Source organism: Oncorhynchus mykiss, chromosome 14 (assembly GCF_057628025.1).
Source record: "Oncorhynchus mykiss isolate SJ-2025 chromosome 14, ASM5762802v1, whole genome shotgun sequence".
NCBI lineage: Eukaryota > Metazoa > Chordata > Actinopteri > Salmoniformes > Salmonidae > Oncorhynchus > Oncorhynchus mykiss.
In genome coordinates this window covers 33,719,543-33,745,389 of record NC_143035.1, presented here as the reverse complement: position 1 = coordinate 33,745,389, position 25,847 = coordinate 33,719,543, and the positions used below count along the sequence as shown (strand labels likewise).

The 25,847-nt window shown below is 44.4% G+C and overlaps 1 protein-coding gene across 2 annotated transcripts in view; it reads left to right on the top strand.

Moving 5' to 3' along the window:
- LOC110487786 (glutamate receptor 3) overlaps positions 1-25,847 on the top strand; it is a 292,170-nt gene that overhangs the window by 252,017 nt on the left and 14,306 nt on the right. The window contains exons 13-14 of one of the 2 annotated variants that reach the window (XM_036943367.2): positions 12,140-12,387; positions 13,272-13,386. In XM_036943367.2, coding sequence (XP_036799262.2) covers positions 12,140-12,387; positions 13,272-13,386 — 363 coding nt within the window. The remainder of the gene's footprint in view (positions 1-12,139; positions 12,388-13,271; positions 13,387-25,847) is intronic. The other variant, XM_036943366.2, reaches the window with a different exon arrangement.

The window sequence follows — 25,847 nt, the reverse complement described above, 5'->3', positions numbered from 1 at the left end:
ATAATGACATATATACAGGTAGTCCTGCCTAACAATGTTGAATAATGACATATATACAGGTAGTCCTGCCTAACAATGTTGAATAATGACATATATACATGTAGGTAGTCCAGTCTAACACTGTTGAATAATGACATATATACAGGTAGTCCTGCCTAACACTGTTGACTAATGACATATATACAGGTAGTCCTGCCTAACACTGTTGAATAATGACATATAAACAGGTAGTCCTGCCTAACACTGTTGACTAATGACATATATACAGGTAGTCCTGTCTAACACTGTTGAATAATGACATATATACAGGTAGTCCTGCCTAACACTGTTGAATAATGACATATATACAGGTAGTCCTGCCTAACAATGTTGAATAATGACATATATACATGTAGGTAGTCCAGTCTAACACTGTTGAATAATGACATATATACAGGTAGTCCTGCCTAACACTGTTGAATAATGACATCTATACAGGTAGTCCTGTCTAACACTGTTGAATAATGACATATATACAGGTAGTCCTGCCTAACACTGTTGAATAATGACATATATACAGGTAGTCCTGCCTAACACTGTTGAGTAATGACATATAAACAGGTAGTCCTGCCTAACACTGTTGACTAATGACATATATACAGGTAGTCCTGTCTAACACTGTTGAATAATGACATATATACAGGTAGTCCTGCCTAACACTGTTGAATAATGACATATATACAGGTAGTCCTGCCTAACACTGTTGAGTAATGACATATATACAGGTAGTCCTGCCTAACAATGTTGAATAATGACATATATACAGGTAGTCCTGCCTAACACTGTTGAATAATGACATATATACAGGTAGGTAGTTCTGTCTAACACTGTTGAATAATGACATATATACAGGTAGTCCTGCCTAACACTGTTGACTAATGACATATATACAGGTAGTCCTGCCTAACACTGTTGAATAATGACATATATACAGGTAGTCCTGCCTAACACTGTTGAATAATGACATATATACAGGTAGTCCTGCCTAACAATGTTGAATAATGACATATATACATGTAGGTTGTCCAGTCTAACACTGTTGAATAATGACATATATACAGGTAGTCCTGCCTAACACTGTTGAATAATTACATATAAACAGGTAGTCCTGCCTAACACTGTTGACTAATGACATATATACAGGTAGTCCTGTCTAACACTGTTGAATAATGACATATATACAGGTAGTCCTGCCTAACACTGTTGAATAATGACATATATACAGGTAGTCCTGCCTAACACTGTTGAATAATGACATATATACAGGTAGTCCTGCCTAACACTGTTGAATAATGACATCTATACAGGTAGTCCTGTCTAACACTGTTGAATAATGACATATATACAGGTAGTCCTGCCTAACACTGTTGAATAATGACATATATACAGGTAGTCCTGCCTAACACTGTTGAATAATGACATATATACAGGTAATCCTGCCTAACACTGTTGACTAATGACATATATACAGGTAGTCCTGTCTAACACTGTTGAATAATGACATATATACAGGTAGTCCTGCCTAACAATGTTGAATAATGACATATATACATGTAGGTTGTCCAGTCTAACACTGTTGAATAATGACATATATACAGGTAGTCCTGCCTAACACTGTTGAATAATGACATATAAACAGGTAGTCCTGCCTAACACTGTTGACTAATGACATATATACAGGTAGTCCTGTCTAACACTGTTGAATAATGACATATATACAGGTAGTCCTGCCTAACACTGTTGAATAATGACATATATACAGGTAGTCCTGCCTAACACTGTTGAATAATGACATATATACAGGTAGTCCTGCCTAACACTGTTGAATAATGACATATATACAGGTAGGTAGTCCTGCCTAACACTGTTGAATAATGACATATATACAGGTAGTCCTGCCTAACACTGTTGAATAATGACATATATACAGGTAGTCCTGCCTAACACTGTTGAATAATGACATATATACAGGTAGTCCTGCCTAACAATGTTGAATAATGACATATATACATGTAGGTTGTCCAGTCTAACACTGTTGAATAATGACATATATACAGGTAGTCCTGCCTAACACTGTTGAATAATGACATATAAACAGGTAGTCCTGCCTAACACTGTTGACTAATGACATATATACAGGTAGTCCTGTCTAACACTGTTGAATAATGACATATATACAGGTAGTCCTGCCTAACACTGTTGAATAATGACATATATACAGGTAGTCCTGCCTAACACTGTTGAATAATGACATATATACAGGTAGTCCTGCCTAACACTGTTGAATAATGACATCTATACAGGTAGTCCTGTCTAACACTGTTGAATAATGACATATATACAGGTAGTCCTGCCTAACACTGTTGAATAATGACATATATACAGGTAGTCCTGCCTAACACTGTTGAATAATGACATATATACAGGTAATCCTGCCTAACACTGTTGACTAATGACATATATACAGGTAGTCCTGTCTAACACTGTTGAATAATGACATATATACAGGTAGTCCTGCCTAACAATGTTGAATAATGACATATATACATGTAGGTTGTCCAGTCTAACACTGTTGAATAATGACATATATACAGGTAGTCCTGCCTAACACTGTTGAATAATGACATATAAACAGGTAGTCCTGCCTAACACTGTTGACTAATGACATATATACAGGTAGTCCTGTCTAACACTGTTGAATAATGACATATATACAGGTAGTCCTGCCTAACACTGTTGAATAATGACATATATACAGGTAGTCCTGCCTAACACTGTTGAATAATGACATATATACAGGTAGTCCTGCCTAACACTGTTGAATAATGACATATATACAGGTAGTCCTGTCTAACACTGTTGAATAATGACATATATACAGGTAGTCCTGCCTAACACTGTTGAATAATGACATATATACAGGTAGTCCTGCCTAACACTGTTGAATAATGACATATATACAGGTAATCCTGCCTAACACTGTTGACTAATGACATATATACAGGTAGTCCTGTCTAACACTGTTGAATAATGACATATATACAGGTAGTCCTGCCTAACACTGTTGAATAATGACATCTATACAGGTAGTCCTGTCTAACACTGTTGAATAATGACATATATACAGGTAGTCCTGCCTAACACTGTTGAATAATGACATATATACAGGTAGTCCTGCCTAACACTGTTGAGTAATGACATATAAACAGGTAGTCCTGCCTAACACTGTTGAATAATGACATATATACAGGTAGTCCTGCCTAACACTGTTGAATAATGACATCTATACAGGTAGTCCTGTCTAACACTGTTGAATAATGACATATATACAGGTAGTCCTGCCTAACACTGTTGAATAATGACATATATACAGGTAGTCCTGCCTAACACTGTTGAATAATGACATATATACAGGTAGTCCTGCCTAACACTGTTGAATAATGACATATGTACAGGTAGGTAGTCCTGTCTAACACTGTTGAATAATGACATATATACAGGTAGTCCTGTCTAACACTGTTGAATAATGACATATATACAGGTAGGTAGTCCTGCCTAACACTGTTGACTAATGACATATATACAGGTAGTCCTGTCTAACACTGTTGAATAATGACATATATACAGGTAGTCCTGCCTAACACTGTTGAATAATGACATATATACAGGTAGTCCTGCCTAACAATGTTGAATAATGACATATATACATGTAGGTAGTCCAGTCTAACACTGTTGAATAATGACATATATACAGGTAGTCCTGCCTAACACTGTTGAATAATGACATCTATACAGGTAGTCCTGTCTAACACTGTTGAATAATGACATATATACAGGTAGTCTTGCCTAACACTGTTGAATAATGACATATATACAGGTAGTCCTGCCTAACACTGTTGAATAATGACATATATACAGGTAGTCCTGCCTAACACTGTTGAATAATGACATATATACAGGTAGTCCTGCCTAACACTGTTGAATAATGACATCTATACATGTAGTCCTGTCTAACACTGTTGAATAATGACATATATACAGGTAGTCCTGCCTAACACTGTTGAATAATGACATATATACAGGTAGTCCTGCCTAACACTGTTGAATAATGACATATATATAGGTAGTCCTGCCTAACACTGTTGAATAATGACATATGTACAGGTAGGTAGTCCTGTCTAACACTGTTGAATAATGACATATATACAGGTAGTCCTGTCTAACACTGTTGAATAATGACATATATACAGGTAGGTAGTCCTGCCTAACACTGTTGAATAATGACATCTATACAGGTAGTCCTGCCTAACATTGTTGAATAATGACATATATACAGGTAGTCCTGCCTAACACTGTTGAATAATGACATATATACAGGTAGTCCTGCCTAACACTGTTGAATAATGACATCTATACAGGTAGTCCTGTCTAACACTGTTGAATAATGACATATATACAGGTAGTCCTGCCTAACACTGTTGAATAATGACATATATACAGGTAGTCCTGCCTAACACTGTTGAATAATGACATATATACAGGTAGTCCTGCCTAACACTGTTGAATAATGACATATGTACAGGTAGGTAGTCCTGTCTAACACTGTTGAATAATGACATATATACAGGTAGTCCTGTCTAACACTGTTGAATAATGACATATATACAGGTAGGTAGTCCTGCCTAACACTGTTGAATAATGACATCTATACAGGTAGTCCTGCCTAACACTGTTGAATAATGACATATATACAGGTAGTCCTGCCTAACACTGTTGAATAATGACATATATACAGGTAGTCCTGCCTAACACTGTTGAATAATGACATATATACAGGTAGTCCTGTCTAACACTGTTGAATAATGACATATATACAGGTAGGTAGTCCTGCCTAACACTGTTGAATAATGACATCTATACAGGTAGTCCTGCCTAACACTGTTGAATAATGACATATATACAGGTAGGTAGTCCTGCCTAACACTGTTGAATAATGACATATATACAGGTAGTCCTGCCTAACACTGTTGAATAATGACATATATACAGGTAGTCCTGCCTAACACTGTTGAATAATGACATCTATACAGGTAGTCCTGCCTAACACTGTTGAATAATGACATATATACAGGTAGTCCTGCCTAACACTGTTGAATAATGACATATATACAGGTAGGTAGTCCTGCCTAACAATGTTGAATAATGACATATATACAGGTAGGTAGTCCTGCCTAACACTGTTGAATAATGACATCTATACAGGTAGTCCTGCCTAACACTGTTGAATAATGACATCTATACAGGTAGTCCTGCCTAACACTGTTGAATAATGAAAGAATGACAACAACAGAAATGTGCTGTTGGGTGTTTGAGGGTAGAGTTTTAAATATTATCTAAGTGAAGAGTTTTAAATATAAACTAAGTGTTCACTGTGTTGGTAGAGTGATGAAAGCAACTTGCAATGCCAGGGGATGAATTCAAAGCCTGCGCTGCAGTTCTAAGGCCAGTGGACAGAGGATCTGCATCCCAAACGTTACCCTCTTCTCTACTGTATAGTGTACTACTTTTCACCAGAGCCCTATGGGGACTATATAGAGAATAGGGTGCCATTTAAGATGCATCCTTGGTGCCATCTGTCTAACCTGACTTAGAATCGATACAGATTAAGGGGCTGTTTAGAATGAAGAGTGACATTTATTTTGACTCTGCACTTTAATCAAAGGTCCTCTACTAGATGTGTTTTAATGGCTCCTTCAGTTTGATTCATAAGCAACTACATGCAGCTTAAATGTTGATGGAGAAGGATATTTTTTACTGATGATCCACACCCTTGCAAGCCCACACACACACACACACACACACGCACACACACACACACACACACACGCACACACGCACACACGCACGCACACACACACACACACACACACACACACATACGCACACACGCACACGCACACACGCACACGCGCACACACCAGCGCCCATTTACACACACGAGCGCACACACGAGCGCACACACGAGCGCACACACGAGCGCACACACACACACACACACACACACACACACACACACACACACACACACGCGCATAAGCCTTTGTTCTGTTCTTGTCATTGCATCATGCGGCAGTCCTCAGTAGAATAGAACAGTATGGGGCCAAACAGACTGTAGACAGAGAAAGGCCAGCCCAATGTAAGAAGGAATTATCTCTCTCTCTCTCTGTGTGTGTGTGTGTGTGTGTGTGTGTGTGTGTGTGTGTGTGTGTGTGTGTGTGTGCGCTCGTCTTGACCAACCTGCATGTCGGAGTGCTCCAGAAAGCTTTTCCTCCCTCCATCCCTTCCTCCCTCCATCCCTTCCTCCCTCCGTCCCTTCCTCCCTCCATCCCTTCCTCCCTCTGTTCCTTCCTCCCTCGTCCTTTCTTCCCTCCATCCCTTCCTCCCTCCCTCTGTTCCTTCCTCCCTCCATCCCTTCCTCCCTCCCTCTGTTCCTTCCTCCCTCCATTCCTTCCTCCCTCCATCCCTTCCTCCCTCGTCCTTTCCTCCCTCCCTCCATCCCTTCCTCCCTCCATCCCTTCCTCCCTCCGTCCCTTCCTCCCTCGTCCCTTCCTCCCTCTGTTCCTTCCTGATGATGATGTAGCTATCTGTCTCTACAGAGATGATGTAGCTATGTATGTCTGTAGAGAGATAATGTAGCTATGTCTGTCTGTAGAGAGATAATGTAGCTTTGTCTGTCTGTAGAGGGGTAATGTAGCTTTGTCTGTCTGTATAGAGATTATGTAGCTTTGTCTGTCTGTATAGAGATGATGTAGCTATGCCTGTATGTAGAGAGATCATGTAACTATGCCTGTCTTCAGAGATTTAATGTAGCTATGTCTGTCTGTAGAGGGACAATGTAGCTTTGTATGTCTGTAGAGAGATGATGTAGCTATGTCTGTCTGTATAGAGATAATGTAGCTATGCCTGTATGTATATAGATGATGTAGCTATGCCTGTATGTATATAGATGATGTAGCTATGTCTGTCTGTATCGAGATAATGTAGCGTTGTATGTCTATAGAGAGATGATGTAGCTATGTCTTTCTGTAGAGGGACAATGTAGCTTTGTCTGTCTGTAGAGAGATGATGTAGCTATGTCTGTCTGTATAGAGGTGATGTAGCTATGTCTGTCTGTATAGAGATAATGTAGTGTTGTATGTCTGTAGAGATGATGTAGCTATGTCTGCCTGTATAGAGATAATGTAGCGTTGTATGTCTGTAGAGAGATGATGTAGCTATGTCTGTCTGTAGAGGGACAATGTAGCTTTGTCTGTCTGTAGAGAGATTATGTAGCTATGTCTGTCTGTATAGAGAGAATGTAGCGTTTTATGTCTGTAGAGAGATGATGTAGCTATGCCTGTCTGTATAGAGTCTGATCCTCACCCCTCTGGTCTGATTCTCACCCCTCTGGTCTGATCCTCACCCCTCTGGTCTGATTCTCACCCCTCTGGTCTGATCTGACATGATGGATGACTCATAACAGGTTGTATTGGAACACACTGAGCCAGCTACTGTAAGGCCCTCCGTTACAGTTTTACTCAGTCACTTTGGTGCATTTTTCACATCATCCCTAACATGTGCAAAATAATAAGTGCATTTCTCAGAACAATTTGTACAAACTGCGATATACAATAGATATGTTTCTAAAGCTAGTCAGTCACTAAAAATCCTTAGTACATCTCTCAAAAGTAAATATTCATGCCAATGATCATGTCAGTGTCATCAGAAGGATAAGTCATTGAGTCATTGTTCACGAACAAGGTCGTCAAAATGTTTAGGCATGTTGTCAATGTAACTGTGTACTTTGACAGTATTACCTGATGTAAACTTAGGCTACAGTTTGGATGACAGCTACTGTATTGAAAATGCACAAGGCTGCACTTCTATGGCATATATCAATTTCAACAGTACTATTTACATATTACTGTATGTGGGTTATTGATTGAAAGAGAGTGGACAACCCAAGGGGCACAAAGAGAAAAAAACTAAATTAGAAGGGAACACAGGAGACCACCCCTAAGGCACAACTTTGCCCGCAGCACTGTTGTGCTGTCTCTACACATCCAGACGTTCCTGTCTGTCGGCCCACATATTCTCATCCACATCACACTGGATATTTTCCCTTCCAATGCAACGTGGAAAGAATCTTTTGGAATGCCTTATCCATCCTCTGCAGGCGTCTACTGTGATGTCCTCACATGCTGCATCCATTGCAGCCAGCAGGGTCATCTGTGTGTGTGGCTGACGATCGTACACCTTCCACCTCCATGCTGAAAATAACTTCTCAATTGGGTTAAGGAATGGTGAATAAGGTGGGAGGAATTCTATGAGCATCCTCGGGTGGGTCACAAACCATTGCCTTACGATGTTTGATCGATGGAAACTCACATTATCACAAATGACCACATACTTTGGCAAATCCTCTCTAAACAGACCCCTCTCATCATCAGGGATGAGAGCCCTGTAGAGAGTCTCTAAAAGGTTGAGTAGATGCTGGGTGTTGTATGGCCCAATAAGGGGGATATGGGTTAGGACACCATGCTCCGAAATAGCAGCACACATGGTGATATTTCCTCCCCGTTGGCCTGGCAAATCCACAGTAGCTGTGTGACCGATGATATTCCGACCCCACCTTCTGCATTTGGTCAGGTTGAAGCCAGCCTCATCCACGCATACAAAGTTGTGAGAGGGTTCACTTGATTCCAACTCCATTATACACTATATCCCAGAACACACAGTTGAATTTGTTTTGGTAAGGAAGAGTGACATAAAATGTACATATATTGCATGTTCCTTCCACAGCAATGGAAATGTGTGCAGTTTATGCTTACTGTACTATGTATCACTATAAAATGTTGCTGTAAAGTAGTTACATAGATATATGTTTTACCTGTACATACTGGTACCGTAGCTCCTTAACTCTGTCCTCATTCCTTTGGAATGGTACACGGTACAGCTGTTTCATACTCATCTGGTTTCTATGCAGCACCCTGTCAATGGTTGAGATGCTAACCGTATTGATGTTTTCAAAGACATCGTTGTCTTCTATAATGGTCCTTTGTATTTCCCTGAGTCTCATGGCATTGTTTGCTCGGACCATGGTGCAAATAGCCTCCTCCTGTTGAGGTGTGAAAAGGCGTCCTCTGCCACCGGTTTGAGGGAATCTTGCAGTCCTATGTGGGGAAAAATGCAGTGATGCATCGCACACTTTCACATAGACAAAAACTATGCGAACACACATTTTACTGTAAAACATACAGGTGGGTGCATGTAAGGTGCAGTATGTATCTGTATAGAGTATATTTCTGTATGCTGTGAAATACAAGTGGACTACTGTAATATGAAGCATTGTAGGAAGTATACAGTATACTGCTTATATACAGTAACAGTGCACTGTACATTGGTGGACAGACCTGTTCTCTCTTCGTTTGAACTATTGAGGACACGGTTGATCTCCCAATATTCGGCTGCACCCTTCGACCCGCCTCAGCCATTGTAAGGCCATGATTGACAACATGGTCTACAATAGTGTCCCTTATGTCATCAGATTATGCGCCTATGTCCTCTTCTGCCTCTTCCTCTTCCACCACGCATCCTTGCTCCTCTTCTTCCTCCTCTTGGCTGTTGACCCTGTTCGTTTCCTGGTCATCCATTATTGGAAAATTGCAACTCTGTGTTGTGGTCTGTCTATATATGCTTGCCAATTGATTCTTCATGAGATGCGCCTTTGAGCAATTTAGACAACTGGTTGATTGTTCGTTGAACTAACACTTTACATTCCTTCATGAGTGAGGGTCAATTTCACCTGCACGATTCATCAATTCACGTTTTTGTACAAAAGGTCTAATAGAAATGTGTAAAACTATGCTTGACAGTTTATGACAAATAGTTCAACAATTGTGCATGTAATGGCTTATGCAAGGAACTAATGCCTAGATGTTTTGAGGGGTAAGACTATTCAACAGAGAACCATCTACTATATTTTGATCAACATGACATGAGCAATTGACAATGTGGAAAAAAGCTGACACTTGTACATTATCAATTGCAATTTGTTCAAAGGAATAAGACATTGCTTTAATGATGTGCACAAGTGACTAGATGATTTGGAATTTGTACAAGTAGTATCAAGAATTGCACTTTTGATCTAAGAAATGCACCAAAGTGACTGAGAAAAACTGTCAAAGTTAAAAAGTCAAAGTTAAATGCTTTTGTTTATCAACGGTGATGTGTCGGAGACAATAGACATTACAGTCAGACAGGGGCAGTATATTAATTAGGGACATTGATGGGTGTATCTGTTGTTTAGAATGGATGAGTCCCACTCCGCTCACAAAGCCACAGGGCTCAATGTGTGTGTGTGTGTGTGTCTGTCTGTCTGTCTGTCTGTCTGTCTGTCTGTCTGTCTGTCTGTCTGTCTGTCTGTCTGTCTGTCTGTCTGTCTGTCTGTCTGTCTGTCTCTGTGTGTCTGTCTGTCTGTCTGTCTGTCTGTCTGTCTGTCTGTCTGTCTGTCTGTCTGTCTGTCTGTCTGTCTCTGTGTGTCTGTCTCTGTGTGTCTGTCTGTCTGTCGTCTGTCTGTCTGTCTGTCTGTCTGTTGTCTGTCTGTCTCTGTCTGTCTGTCTGTCTGTCTGTCTGTCTGTCTGTCTGTCTGTCTGTCTGTCTGTCTGTCTGTCTGTCTGTCTGTCTGTGTGTGTGTGTGTGTGTGTGTGTGTGTGCTGCTGTTATTGTATTTCCCACAGCATCTATGTGTTACTTCAAAGCAGAGTTGGTGTGCTGTTTACTCTGCTTGAGAACACTGGGAGTGTCACCCCCTTGACATGATTCATGATTCATTTAACTTCAAGACTTATTAAGAAATATGGCGGTTATACCTAAGTGCTGCCTTCAGTTAATAATCCAATACACCTTATGCTCTTCAAATCTTTGAGCTGGCAAAATTAAGTCCTTGACTGTTTCAGTATTTGAACCTAAAGTGACCCTTCTGGGGAAGCCCAGACAATTGGATCTTTGACACCACTGTAACAATGCCTCTGATTGGTGTTGCCATATCAACAGCTTGTTCATACTTTTACCCTATAGGCTATTGACAATAGGCACATTGGTCCAATTGACTGTTGCCAACTGGCCCACTTCCTGTACTCCTCTAGCTCCTAAATTGTTCGTTGCTATCCGAAATCCTTGGGACATCCCTACCCCATTGAAGTTTAATTTTAAAATGGTAAGGTTTAAGTTAAAAGTTAGGTAAAGGTTATTGTTGTGTTTATGGTTAAGGTAAAGGCAGAGGTTATGTTTAGGCTTAGGGATTAGGGGGCAGGGACATCCCATGGATCCCAGATAGCATTCAGATAGCATTCTAAATTGAACCTGTATTGTAGTTGTGAGAGAATCCACTCTACAGTACACACTACCACTTGGGAGCAGTTCTCTCTCTTCATTGGCCCAGACCAGGATTCAGAAGTTTGGAGTTAGAAACTGTGTTGCCAAAATGAACCCAGCGGCATTGAATAATTAAATTGTTGCTTATTATAGATAGCTAGAAGTCCTCTCTTCACTCCTACAGATTGTATAGCAGGCATACTAAGCCTAACCCCAGGCACCGTACTGGGAAACCGGGGAACTCTCATCTGTGTCCTCTTCTGATGTGTTCTCTCTCTCTCTCTCTCTCTCTCTCTCTCTCTCTCTCTCTCTCTCTCTCTCTCTCTCTGTGTTCACTTAATGGTGTATAAATTCGTATATGGGTCATTACTATGTTATCAACGCTTGACTTGCTAGACTTCTGTAGGCCGTATGCCACCAAGTATGTGTAATGTTACTGTCTAATAATAACTGTGCATCTTTTGTTCCTCATGAGTATGCACAGGCCTAAAAGATTTCATGAACTTACCAGCAGACATACCGCTATATCTTCCAAGATATCTATAAACACTTCAAGATGGCTTGAGGTGTCCTGCATCAGATCTCTGAGGTACCGAAACAGAACAACATCTGTACAATGGACTTTGATGTCTCATCTCGTATTTCTCTTCTCCTCTTCCCCCCCCCCCTCTCTCCGTCTAAACAGCGATCCAAAATAGCAGTCTATGAGAAAATGTGGTCATACATGAAATCGGCCGAACCGTCAGTGTTTGTCAAGACCACACCAGACGGGGTGGCCCGGGTACGAAAGTCCAAGGGCAAGTTTGCTTTCCTCCTGGAGTCCACCATGAACGAGTACATAGAGCAGAGGAAACCCTGTGACACCATGAAAGTGGGCGGAAACCTCGACTCTAAAGGATACGGTGTGGCCACGCCCAAAGGCTCAGCATTAAGGTGGGTGGGATAATATAACGATATTCTCCTTGTTGTTATAGAATTCCACCTACCCTGATGTCTTGTGTTTGGCCCTTCTTCTTCTTCTTCTTCTTCTTCTTCTTCTTCTTCTTCTCTTCTACCTTATTGTTTTTGGAAAGAACCCAAAGAGGTAACGGTATCATATCTTTTATTGTTCTTGGATACCGAGGTTGGTTTAAAATGGTGATTTATGGGATGTTTATATTTGTATGTGTGTTTTATTGTTGTTGTTTCCTAAACCTAAGCGGAATCCATTTCAGGGTGTTAGAGTTTAACAAATCATTTCAACGTCTCTCTTCCTCTGTTTCTTCTCTCGTTCGACCTTTCCTTCTGTCCTGTGTGCTGTCCTTCTCAACCGTTGTGTTATCACTTTGAATGCTTTTACCAGCTCAGCGGCGTTTCCATGTAGCCTTTAAAAAGCTGCACTGTCACTTGTTATGGATGTTAATTGCACGGTGTTTGCTGCTGTTGTTTTTCCTCTCAGCGATGATGACTAGTGTCCCCGTCCCGCACACTTCAGTTTCTAAACTACCTAACCCCTCATGACTCCTGTCCAATATTTACCACTATGTCTGCTCTTCATCTAAGCCTTACTGATCTATCTAGCTCATGTTCGTCAAACAATTTGTCATTTTCATACCTAGATCATTTTTATAATAGATATAATAGTTCATAATAATATTACCAATAACAATAACCACTATTGGTGGTAGTCTAACTACCATTATCAACGATTATCATTATCGTTATAACTACTACTACACGATACTACTACTATAGTACTACTATACTACTATTAACTATGCATTAGATTTCTCACGGACCTGTGCATTTTCTTACAAGTTATGTTTTATCGTTTCAAGAAATGCTGTTAACCTGGCAGTGTTAAAACTGAATGAGCAAGGCCTGTTGGACAAATTGAAAAACAAATGGTGGTACGACAAGGGAGAGTGCGGCAGCGGAGGAGGTGACTCCAAGGTCAGCCTCGATGTCACCAGATCGGGTACCATGGTGCAGAGTAATCGGCAAGGCTGTTAATAATACTCGATAGGAATCATTGATTATTGATTAGATTTATATTATAGCGCTTTGATTTTCTAACGCGCTTTGTTAGCTACAGTACAACCCAACCCAAAACAAATGTTGAGGCCCAACCAGGCTCAAAGGTAGCCTTTCTGTCATTTCCCAGACTCTGACCAGTCTATGGAACGAAAGATCAAACTAAGAACCTTTACTTGGCTAACACACAGAGAGGAAGATGAGGTAGCATGAAGTATAGTAATGGAGATGGACTGGTAAGGCTAAGAGCTAGCATGAAGTATAGTAAAGGAGATGGAGTGGTAAGGCTAAGAGCTAGCATGAAGTACAGTAAAGGAGATGGACTGGTAAGGCTAAGAGGTAGCATGAAGTATAGTAAAGGAGATGGACTGGTAAGGCTAAGAGGTAGCATGAAGTATAGTAAAGGAGATGGACTGGTAAGGCTAAGAGGTAGCATGAAGTACAGTAAAGGAGATGGACTGCTAAGGCTAAGAGGTAGCATGAAGTATAGTAAAGGAGATGGACTGGTAAGGCTAAGAGGTAGCATGAAGTACAGTAAAGGAGATGGACTGCTAAGGCTAAGAGGTAGCATGAAGTATAGTAAAGGAGATGGACTGGTAAGGCTAAGAGGTAGCATGAAGTACAGTAAAGGAGATGGACTGGTAAGGCTAAGAGCTAGCATGAAGTGTAGTAAAGGAGATGGACTGGTAAGGCTAAGAGCTAGCATGAAGTACAGTAAAGGAGATGGACTGCTAAGGCTAAGAGGTAGCATGAAGTACAGTAAAGGAGATGGACTGGTAAGGCTAAGAGCTAGCATGAAGTATAGTAATGGAGATGGACTGGTAAGGCTAAGAGCTAGCATGAAGTACAGTAAAGGAGATGGACTGGTAAGGCTAAGAGCTAGCATGAAGTATAGTAAAGGAGATGGACTGCTAAGGCTAAGAGGTAGCATGAAGTACAGTAAAGGAGATGGACTGGTAAGGCTAAGAGCTAGCATGAAGTACAGTAAAGGAGATGGACTGGTAAGGAGATGGACTGGTAAGGCTAAGAGCTAGCATGAAGTATAGTAAAGGAGATGGACTGCTAAGGCTAAGAGGTAGCATGAAGTATAGTAAAGGAGATGGACTGGTAAGGCTGAGAGGTAGCATGAAGTATAGTAAAGGAGATGGACTGCTAAGGCTGCTGGGTTGTTTTGACAAAGACAGTTGTGTGAGGAAGGATACAGATCTGTGGACCAGTGTTTGGTTGAGTGTTTGACAAGGAGGAAGTCTAGTTATTTTCACTGCTTCTCAGTGATGGGAGGGATGCGAGGAGGATAGCGTTGTCCTGCAGTTGGAAAAGGAGGAGATGGATTTAACTCTGTCTTTAACATCTGCAGGGCAGCAGACGATATCTGTCACGTGTTATATGGGGCATAGAGAAAGTAGAGCCAGTGTGAGGTCTATTTATATATAACAGTATCTCTGTCATATTGGATGGATCTCTGACTAAAATATATCTGTTGTAAGTTATATATTATATGATAAGTATGTATTTTATAAGATACCTTTCATAAATAGTTTATCACAAACTATTTATGAAAACATGGCATCTAGATGCCAGAGACTGCCGCCTTCCTCTTGTGAAGGCCATGTCTGTATTTCATTCCATTATTCTTGTCTGTCAGACACAACATGGCTTCAAAGCTGCTCATGTCATACAGCTGCTTCTCTGGACATCCCATGCGACTGGCCTAGAGAAGCCATGCTGGGCTCTAGAGCCCGTTGGCTGAAACCCCCCCCCCCCAAAATGGCTGCTCAGCTGAGGCAGCTCAGCTCAGATAGGCGAGGCGAACAGCGGAGTCTTGAGGGGACTAAGCATTATGGGCAAACGTGAGAATTCTAATCTGAAAGAGAAGGTGTGGTACCACTACATTCAATTCAATTGAGATTTTATACACGGTGGAACTGCCCCTATAATTGGTTGCTTTTTCATAATGATTTTAGCAAAAAAATCTATACAATTGTAGGTGGTGTCAAAAGTTTTCAAACAATTTACCACTTGATTGCAACATTTACAACCAAGAGCCAGAATTGAGACCAATAACCATTGTGATAATCAGGTTTCTTTCTCTTCCGCTTGCTATTCTACTCTCGTCACAAGACATGGCTGTATCCATCCTGGGAATAGGTGATGCAATAAGAGTGTGTTTCACTTAGCCTTGTCATCTTGGTATCAACATACTTACACTGTGTTCCATGAAGCTTGCATCATGCTATTTTAAAGAGGGCATTGACATTTGGTACAGTTTAGATCAATTGAATGACTAATGACTCAGTAGTGACTCAAGCAATGAATTAGGTCAGCTAAGTGGCTTGATTACAGACAATCTGTGGCAGATACTGTGGTTTACAGAAGGTGTCATGACTTAATAAGGTCATTTGACATGAATTCTCAGGAACTGCAATGCTACACCAATATGACATGTTGAAAATAGCATCGTGGCTAACGTCTCTATAATATCTAGTAATGTCCAACCAAAACACCTGACCTTTCTCTCTCTGCTTCTCTGTTTTATCTCCATAATGTACACAAATACTTGTCCTATATTTTTGATATACGGTTGCAAAATTTCACGAACTAAAAAAAGTCCCAGTAAATAAACAATTCTAGGATTTCCCAGAAATCCCTGTTTGAGGATTCCTTCTGGCAGGGTTCCATTCCTTGCTTATTCTCCCCCTTATTCAGGGAATACTCCCATAGGGGTTTCTGGAAAACCTGGTAATTATGGGAAATTCACAGGAATTTTGCAGCTCTATTTTTCAACCTTGCATTTGTGCTAATAATCTGTGCTGTATAGTCAGTATGCTGAGTGATGTTGAGGCCTGCTCACAGCTGTGATGGCTGCGTTAGAAGAGCATGTTTCTCTGCCTTTCATCTGGACCTGCTCAGGTATGTATGGTTTTCCATCCTTTCAGGGTCATGGATCAACGTTTTGATCCAAATGTGAGCTTACCATACATTCATACATGAATTAGCATTTGGACCTCCACTGCTCTTAACCGTTCACCGTGCACACCTCAAGGTCTGGTGTTTATCTCTGATGAGCAACGGCATCGTCGCAGAAAGACGGACAGTGTGTGAACTTTGGTGATCATCTGTTGTGTTCAAAGTTTTTTTTTCTCTCAGTATCTCTCAATAAGTCTGACGTCTCGGCTCTACGGGAAACTGTGGGAAAAGCCAGCTTACCTGGACTCATCCTTCCTGAGCATCCTGCCCCCCCCCCCCCCCCCACACACACACACACACCCTTTCTCTGATCACCTATAATCCTGAGGCACACACCACATCACTGATCACCTAGATCGGGTTTCAGGCTCCAGCATCACGTAGCATGTTAACAGATTACTGCATTATTGATCAATGTTTTCACAGTCACCCTATTACCATTGGCCATGAGGGAGATAATATTCTACACGGAGTTGTAATCTTCTTGTCTCCTGCTGATTATGTAATGTATGGCGACATAAAGGTCCACATTGTGGACATTGTTCACCAGTGGGGACATTGTTCACCAGTGGAACCCGAGACATATATTAACCATTCATCATATTTAACAAACCTAATTAGTTACTATAGGGGCTGAAGAGGAGGGCACCACCCGTCTGTTTCTATAGGGGCTGAAGAGGAGGGCACCAGCAGTCTGTTTCTATAGGGGCTGTAGAGTAGAGCACCACCAGTCTGTTTCTATAGGGGCTGAAGAGGAGGGCACCACCCGTCTGTTTCTATAGGGGCTGTAGAGTAGAGCACCACCCGTCTGTTTCTATAGGGGCTGAAGAGGAGGGCACCAGCAGTCTGTTTCTATAGGGACTATATAGAGCACAACCAGTCTGTTTCTATAGGGGCTGAAGAGGAGGGCACCACCAGTCTGTTTCTATAGGGACTATATAGAGCACCACCAGTCTGTTTCTATAGGGGCTGTAGAGTAGAGCACCACCAGTCTGTTTCTATAGGGGATGAAGAGGAGGGCACCACCAGTCTGTTTCTATAGGGGCTGAGGAGGAGGGCACCACCAGTCTGTTCCTATAGGGGCTGAAGAGGAGGGCACCACCAGTCTGTTTCTATAGGGGCTGTGGAGGAGGGCATCACTGTCTGTTTCTATAGGGGCTGTAGAGTAGAGCACCACCAGTCTGTTTCTATACGGACTATATAGAGCACCACCAGTCTGTTTCTATAGGGGCTGAAGAGGAGGGCACCACCAGTCTGTTTCTATAGGGGCTGTAGAGTAGAGCACCACCAGTCTGTTTCTATAGGGACTATATAGAGCACCACCAGTCTGTTTCTATAGGGGCTGTAGAGTAGAGCACCACCAGTCTGTTTCTATAGGGGATGTAGAGTAGAGCACCACCAGTCTGTTTCTATAGGGGATGTAGAGTAGGGCACCACCAGTCTGTTTCTATAGGGGATGTAGAGTAGAGCACCACCAGTCTGTTCCTATAGGGGCTGAAGAGGAGGGCACCACCAGTCTGTTTCTATAGGGGATGTAGAGTAGAGCACCACCAGTCTGTTCCTATAGGGGCTGAAGAGGAGGGCACCACCAGTCTGTTTCTATAGGGGATGTAGAGTAGAGCACCACCAGTCTGTTTCTATAGGGGATGTATAGTATTGCACCACCAGTCTGTTTCTATAGGGGATGTAGAGTAAGAGCACCACCAGTCTGTTTCTATAGGGGCTGAAGAGGAGGGCACCACCAGTCTGTTTCTATAGGGGCTGTAGAGTAGAGCACCACCAGTCTGTTTCTATAGGGACTATATAGAGCACCACCAGTCTGTTTCTATAGGGGCTGTAGAGTAGAGCACCACCAGTCTGTTTCTATAGGGGATGTAGAGTAGAGCACCACCAGTCTGTTTCTATAGGGGATGTAGAGTAGGGCACCACCAGTCTGTTTCTATAGGGGATGTAGAGTAGAGCACCACCAGTCTGTTCCTATAGGGGCTGAAGAGGAGGGCACCACCAGTCTGTTTCTATAGGGGATGTAGAGTAGAGCACCACCAGTCTGTTTCTATAGGGGCTGTAGAGTAGAGCACCACCAGTCTGTTTCTATAGGGGATGAAGAGGAGGGCACCACCAGTCTGTTTCTATAGGGGCTGAGGAGGAGGGCACCACCAGTCTGTTCCTATAGGGGCTGAAGAGGAGGGCACCACCAGTCTGTTTCTATAGGGGCTGTGGAGGAGGGCATCACTGTCTGTTTCTATAGGGGCTGTAGAGTAGAGCACCACCAGTCTGTTTCTATACGGATTATATAGAGCACCACCAGTCTGTTTCTATAGGGGCTGAAGAGGAGGGCACCACCAGTCTGTTTCTATAGGGGCTGTAGAGTAGAGCACCACCAGTCTGTTTCTATAGGGACTATATAGAGCACCACCAGTCTGTTTCTACAGGGGCTGTAGAGTAGAGCACCACCAGTCTGTTTCTATAGGGGATGTAGAGTAGAGCACCACCAGTCTGTTTCTATAGGGGATGTAGAGTAGGGCACCACCAGTCTGTTTCTATAGGGGATGTAGAGTAGAGCACCACCAGTCTGTTCCTATAGGGGCTGAAGAGGAGGGCACCACCAGTCTGTTTCTATAGGGGATGTAGAGTAGAGCACCACCAGTCTGTTCCTATAGGGGCTGAAGAGGAGGGCACCACCAGTCTGTTTCTATAGGGGATGTAGAGTAGAGCACCACCAGTCTGTTCCTATAGGGGCTGAAGAGGAGGGCACCACCAGTCTGTTTCTATAGGGGATGTAGAGTAAGAGCACCACCAGTCTGTTTCTATAGGGGCTGAAGAGGAGGGCACCACCAGTCTGTTTCTATAGGGGCTGTAGAGTAGAGCACCACCAGTCTGTTTCTATAGGGACTATATAGAGCACCACCAGTCTGTTTCTATAGGGGCTGTAGAGTAGAGCAACACCAGTCTGTTTCTATAGGGGATGTAGAGTAGAGCACCACCAGTCTGTTTCTATAGGGGATGTGGAGTAGGGCACCACCAGTCTGTTTCTATAGGGGATGTAGAGTAGAGCACCACCAGTCTGTTCCTATAGGGGCTGAAGAGGAGGGCACCACCAGTCTGTTTCTATAGGGGATGTAGAGTAGAGCACCACCAGTCTGTTTCTATAGGGGATGTAGAGTAGGGCACCACCAGTCTGTTTCTATAGGGGATGTAGAGTAGAGCACCACCAGTCTGTTTCTATAGGGGCTGAAGAGGAGGGCACCACCAGTCTGTTTCTATAGGGGCTGTAGAGTAGAGCACCACCAGTCTGTTTCTATAGGGGCTGTATAGTAGGGCACCACCAGTCTGTTTCTATAGGGGATGTAGAGTAAGAGCACCACCAGTCTGTTTCTATAGGGGCTGTAGAGGAGGGCACCACCAGTCTGTTTCTATAGGGGCTGAGGAGGAGGGCACCACCAGTCTGTTTCTATAGGGGCTGAAGAGGAGGGCACCACCGGTCTGTTTCTATAGGGGCTGAAGAGGAGGGCACCACCAGTTTGTTTCTATAGGGGCTGTAGAGTAGGGCACCACCAGTCTGTTTCTATAGGGGATGTAGAGTAGAGCACCACCAGTCTGTTTCTATAGGGGATGTAGAATAGGGCACCACCAGTCTGTTTCTATAGGGGATGTAGAGTAGAGCACCACCAGTCTGTTTCTATAGGGGCTGAAGAGGAGGGCACCACCAGTCTGTTTCTATAGGGGCTGTAGAGTAGAGCACCACCACTCTGTTTCTATAGTGGCTGTAGAGTAGTGCACCACCAGTCTGTTTCTATAGGGGCTGAAGAGGAGGGCACCACCAGTCTGTTTCTATAGGGGCTGAGGAGGAGGGCACCACCAGTCTGTTTCTATAGGGGCTGAAGAGGAGGGCACCACCAGTCTGTTTCTATAGGGGCTGAAGAGGAGGGCACCACCAGTCTGTTTCTATAGGGGAAGTAGAATAGGGCACCACCAGTCTGTTTCTATAGGGGCTGAAGAGGAGGGCACCACCAGTCTGTTCCTATAGGGGCTGAAGAGGAGGGCACCACAAGTCTGTTTCTATAGGGGCTGAGGAGGAGGGCACCACCAGTCTGTTTCTTTTTTGGACTATATAGAGCACCACCAGTCTGTTTCTATAGGGGCTGCAGAGTAGAGCACCACCAGTCTGTTTCTATAGGGGATGTAGAGTAGAGCACCACCAGTCTGTTTCTATAGGGGATGTAGAGTAGGGCACCACCAGTCTGTTTCTATAGGGGATGTAGAGTAGAGCACCACCAGTCTGTTCCTATAGGGGCTGAAGAGGAGGGCTCCACCAGTCTGTTTCTATAGGGGCTGTAGAGTAGAGCACCACCAGTCTGTTTCTATAGGGGATGTAGAGAAGGGCACCACCAGTCTGTTTCTATAGGGGATGTAAGTAGAGCACCACCAGTCTGTTTCTATAGGGGCTGAAGAGGAGGGCACCACCAGTCTGTTTCTATAGGGGATGTAGAGTAGAGCACCACCAGTCTGTTTCTATAGGGGATGTAGAGTAGGGCACCACCAGTCTGTTTCTATAGGGGATGTAGAGTAGAGCACCACCAGTCTGTTTCTATAGGGGCTGAAGAGGAGGGCACCACCAGTCTGTTTCTATAGGGGCTGTAGAGTAGAGCACCACCAGTCTGTTTCTATAGGGGATGTATAGTAGGGCACCACCAGTCTGTTTCTATAGGGGCTGAAGAGGAGGGCACCACTAGTCTCTTTCTATAGGGGCTGTAGAGAAGGGCACCACCAGTCTGTTCCTATAGGGGCTGAAGAGGAGGGCACCACCAGTCTGTTTCCAAAGGGGATGTAGAGTAGAGCACCACCAGTCTGTTTCTATAGGGGCTGAAGAGGAGGGCACCACCAGTCTGTTTCTATAGGGGCTGTAGAGTAGAGCACCACCACTCTGTTTCTATAGTGGCTGTAGAGTAGTGCACCACCAGTCTGTTTCTATGGGGGCTGAAGAGGAGGGCACCACCAGTCTGTTTCTATAGGGGCTGAGGAGGAGGGCACCACCAGTCTGTTTCTATAGGGGCTGAAGAGTAGAGCACCACCAGTCTGTTTCTATAGGGGATGTAGAGTAGAGCACCACCAGTCTGTTTCTATAGGGGCTGAAGAGGAGGGCACCACCAGTCTGTTTCTATAGGGGCTGTAGAGTAGAGCACCACCACTCTGTTTCTATAGTGGCTGTAGAGTAGTGCACCACCAGTCTGTTTCTATGGGGGCTGAAGAGGAGGGCACCACCAGTCTGTTTCTATAGGGGCTGAGGAGGAGGGCACCACCAGTCTGTTTCTATAGGGGCTGAAGAGGAGGGCACCACCAGTCTGTTTCTATAGGGGATGTAGAGTAGAGCACCACCAGTCTGTTTCTATTGGGGATGTAGAGTAGGGCACCACCAGTCTGTTTCTATAGGGGATGTAGAGTAGGGCACCACCAGTCTGTTTCTATAGGGGATGTAGAGTAGAGCACCACCAGTCTGTTTCTATAGGGGCTGAAGAGGAGGGCACCACCAGTCTGTTTCTATAGGGGCTGTAGAGTAGAGCACCACTACTCTGTTTCTATAGTGGCTGTAGAGTAGTGCACCACCAGTCTGTTTCTATGGGGGCTGAAGAGGAGGGCACCACCAGTCTGTTTCTATAGGGGCTGAGGAGGAGGGCACCACCAGTCTGTTTCTATAGGGGCTGAAGAGGAGGGCACCACCAGTCTGTTTCTATAGGGGAAGTAGAGTAGGGCACCACCAGTCTGTTTCTATAGGGGATGTAGAGTAGGGCACCACCAGTCTGTTTCTATACGGGATGTAGAGTAGAGCACCACCAGTCTGTTTCTATAGGGGCTGAAGAGGAGGGCACCACCAGTCTGTTTCTATAGGGGATGTAGAGTAGAGCACTACCAGTCTGTTTCTATAGGGGCTGAAGAGGAGGGCACCACCAGTCTGTTTCTATAGGGGCTGTAGAGGAGGGCACCACCAGTCTGTTTCTATAGGGACTATATAGAGCACCACCAGTCTGTTTCTATAGGGGCTGAGGAGGAGGGCACCACCAGTCTGTTTCTATAGGGGCTGAAGAGGAGGGCACCACCAGTCTGTTTCTATAGGGGAAGTAGAGTAGGGCACCACCAGTCTGTTTCTATAGGGGATGTAGAGTAGGACACCACCAGTCTGTTTCTATACGGGATGTAGAGTAGAGCACCACCAGTCTGTTTCTATAGGGGCTGAAGAGGAGGGCACCACCAGTCTGTTTCTATAGGGGATGTAGAGTAGAGCACTACCAGTCTGTTTCTATAGGGGCTGAAGAGGAGGGCACCACCAGTCTGTTTCTATAGGGGCTGAAGAGGAGGGCACCACCAGTCTGTTTCTATAGGGGAAGTAGAGTAGGGCACCACCAGTCTGTTTCTATAGGGGATGTAGAGTAGGACACCACCAGTCTGTTTCTATACGGGATGTAGAGTAGAGCACCACCAGTCTGTTTCTATAGGGGCTGAAGAGGAGGGCACCACCAGTCTGTTTCTATAGGGGATGTAGAGTAGAGCACTACCAGTCTGTTTCTATAGGGGCTGAAGAGGAGGGCACCACCAGTCTGTTTCTATAGGGGCTGTAGAGGAGGGCACCACCAGTCTGTTTCTATAGGGACTATATAGAGCACCACCAGTCTGTTTCTATAGGGGCTGTAGAGTAGAGCACCACCAGTCTGTTTCTATAGGGGATGTAGAGTAGAGCACCACCAGTCTGTTTCTATAGGGGGTGTATAGTAGGGCACCACCAGTCTGTTTCTATAGGGGATGTAGAGTAGAGCACCACCAGTCTGTTTCTATAGGGGATGTATAGTAGGGCACCACCAGTCCGTTTCTATAGGGGCTGAAGAGGAGGGCACCACCAGTCTGTTTCTATAGGGGCTGTAGAGGAGGGCACCACCAGTCTGTTCCTATAGGGGCTGAAGAGGAGGGCACCACCAGTCTGTTTCTATAGGGGCTGAGGAGGAAGGCACCACCAGTCTGTTTCTATAGGGGCTGAAGAGGAGGGCACCACCAGTCTGTTTCTATAGGGGGTGAAGAGGAGGGCACCACCAGTCTGTTTCTATAGGGGAAGTAGAGTAGGGCACCACCAGTCTGTTTCTATAGGGGCTGAAGAGGAGGGCACCACCAGTCTGTTTCTATAGGGGCTGAGGAGGAGGGCACCACCAGTCTGTTTATATAGGGGCTGAGGAGGAGGGCACCACCAGTCTGTTTCTATAGGGACTATATAGAGCACCACCAGTCTGTTTCTATAGGGGCTGCAGAGTAGAGCACCACCAGTCTGTTTCTATATGGGATGTAGAGTAGAGCACCACCAGTCTGTTTCTATAGGGGATGTAGAGTAGGGCACCACCAGTCTGTTTCTATAGGGGATGTAGAGTAGAGCACCACCAGTCTGTTTCTATAGGGGATGTAGAGTAGGGCACCACCAGTCTGTTTCTATAGGGGATGTAGAGTAGAGCACCACCAGTCTGTTTCTATAGGGGATGTAGAGTAGAGCACCACCAGTCTGTTTCTATAGGGGCAGAAGAGGAGGGCACCACCAGTCTGTTTCTATAGGGGCTGTAGAGTAGAGCACCACTACTCTGTTTCTATAGTGGCTGTAGAGTAGTGCACCACCAGTCTGTTTCTATGGGGGCTGAAGAGGAGGGCACCACCAGTCTGTTTCTATAGGGGCTGAGGAGGAGGGCACCACCAGTCTGTTTCTATAGGGGCTGAAGAGGAGGGCACCACCAGTCTGTTTCTATAGGGGCTGAAGAGGAGGGCACCGCCAGTCTGTTTCTATAGGGGAAGTAGAGTAGGGCACCACCAGTCTGTTTCTATAGGGGATGTAGAGTAGGGCACCACCAGTCTGTTTCTATACGGGATGTAGAGTAGAGCACCACCAGTCTGTTTCTATAGGGGCTGAAGAGGAGGGCACCACCAGTCTGTTTCTATAGGGGATGTAGAGTAGAGCACTACCAGTCTGTTTCTATAGGGGCTGAAGAGGAGGGCACCACCAGTCTGTTTCTATAGGGGCTGTAGAGGAGGGCACCACCAGTCTGTTTCTATAGGGACTATATAGAGCACCACCAGTCTGTTTCTATAGGGGCTGTAGAGTAGAGCACCACCAGTCTGTTTCTATAGGGGATGTAGAGTAGAGCACCACCAGTCTGTTTCTATAGGGGGTGTATAGTAGGGCACCACCAGTCTGTTTCTATAGGGGATGTAGAGTAGAGCACCACCAGTCTGTTTCTATAGGGGATGTATAGTAGGGCACCACCAGTCCGTTTCTATAGGGGCTGAAGAGGAGGGCACCACCAGTCTGTTCCTATAGGGGCTGTAGAGGAGGGCACCACCAGTCTGTTCCTATAGGGGCTGAAGAGGAGGGCACCACCAGTCTGTTTCTATAGGGGCTGAGGAGGAAGGCACCACCAGTCTGTTTCTATAGGGGCTGAAGAGGAGGGCACCACCAGTCTGTTTCTATAGGGGCTGAAGAGGAGGGCACCACCAGTCTGTTTCTATAGGGGAAGTAGAGTAGGGCACCACCAGTCTGTTTCTATAGGGGCTGAAGAGGAGGGCACCACCAGTCTGTTTCTATAGGGGCTGAGGAGGAGGGCACCACCAGTCTGTTTATATAGGGGCTGAGGAGGAGGGCACCACCAGTCTGTTTCTATAGGGACTATATAGAGCACCACCAGTCTGTTTCTATAGGGGCTGCAGAGTAGAGCACCACCAGTCTGTTTCTATATGGGATGTAGAGTAGAGCACCACCAGTCTGTTTCTATAGGGGATGTAGAGTAGGGCACCACCAGTCTGTTTCTATAGGGGATGTAGAGTAGAGCACCACCAGTCTGTTTCTATAGGGGATGTAGAGTAGGGCACCACCAGTCTGTTTCTATAGGGGATGTAGAGTAGAGCACCACCAGTCTGTTTCTATAGGGGATGTAGAGTAGAGCACCACCAGTCTGTTTCTATAGGGGCAGAAGAGGAGGGCACCACCAGTCTGTTTCTATAGGGGCTGTAGAGTAGAGCACCACTACTCTGTTTCTATAGTGGCTGTAGAGTAGTGCACCACCAGTCTGTTTCTATGGGGGCTGAAGAGGAGGGCACCACCAGTCTGTTTCTATAGGGGCTGAGGAGGAGGGCACCACCAGTCTGTTTCTATAGGGGCTGAAGAGGAGGGCACCACCAGTCTGTTTCTATAGGGGCTGAAGAGGAGGGCACCGCCAGTCTGTTTCTATAGGGGAAGTAGAGTAGGGCACCACCAGTCTGTTTCTATAGGGGATGTAGAGTAGGGCACCACCAGTCTGTTTCTATACGGGATGTAGAGTAGAGCACCACCAGTCTGTTTCTATAGGGGCTGAAGAGGAGGGCACCACCAGTCTGTTTCTATAGGGGATGTA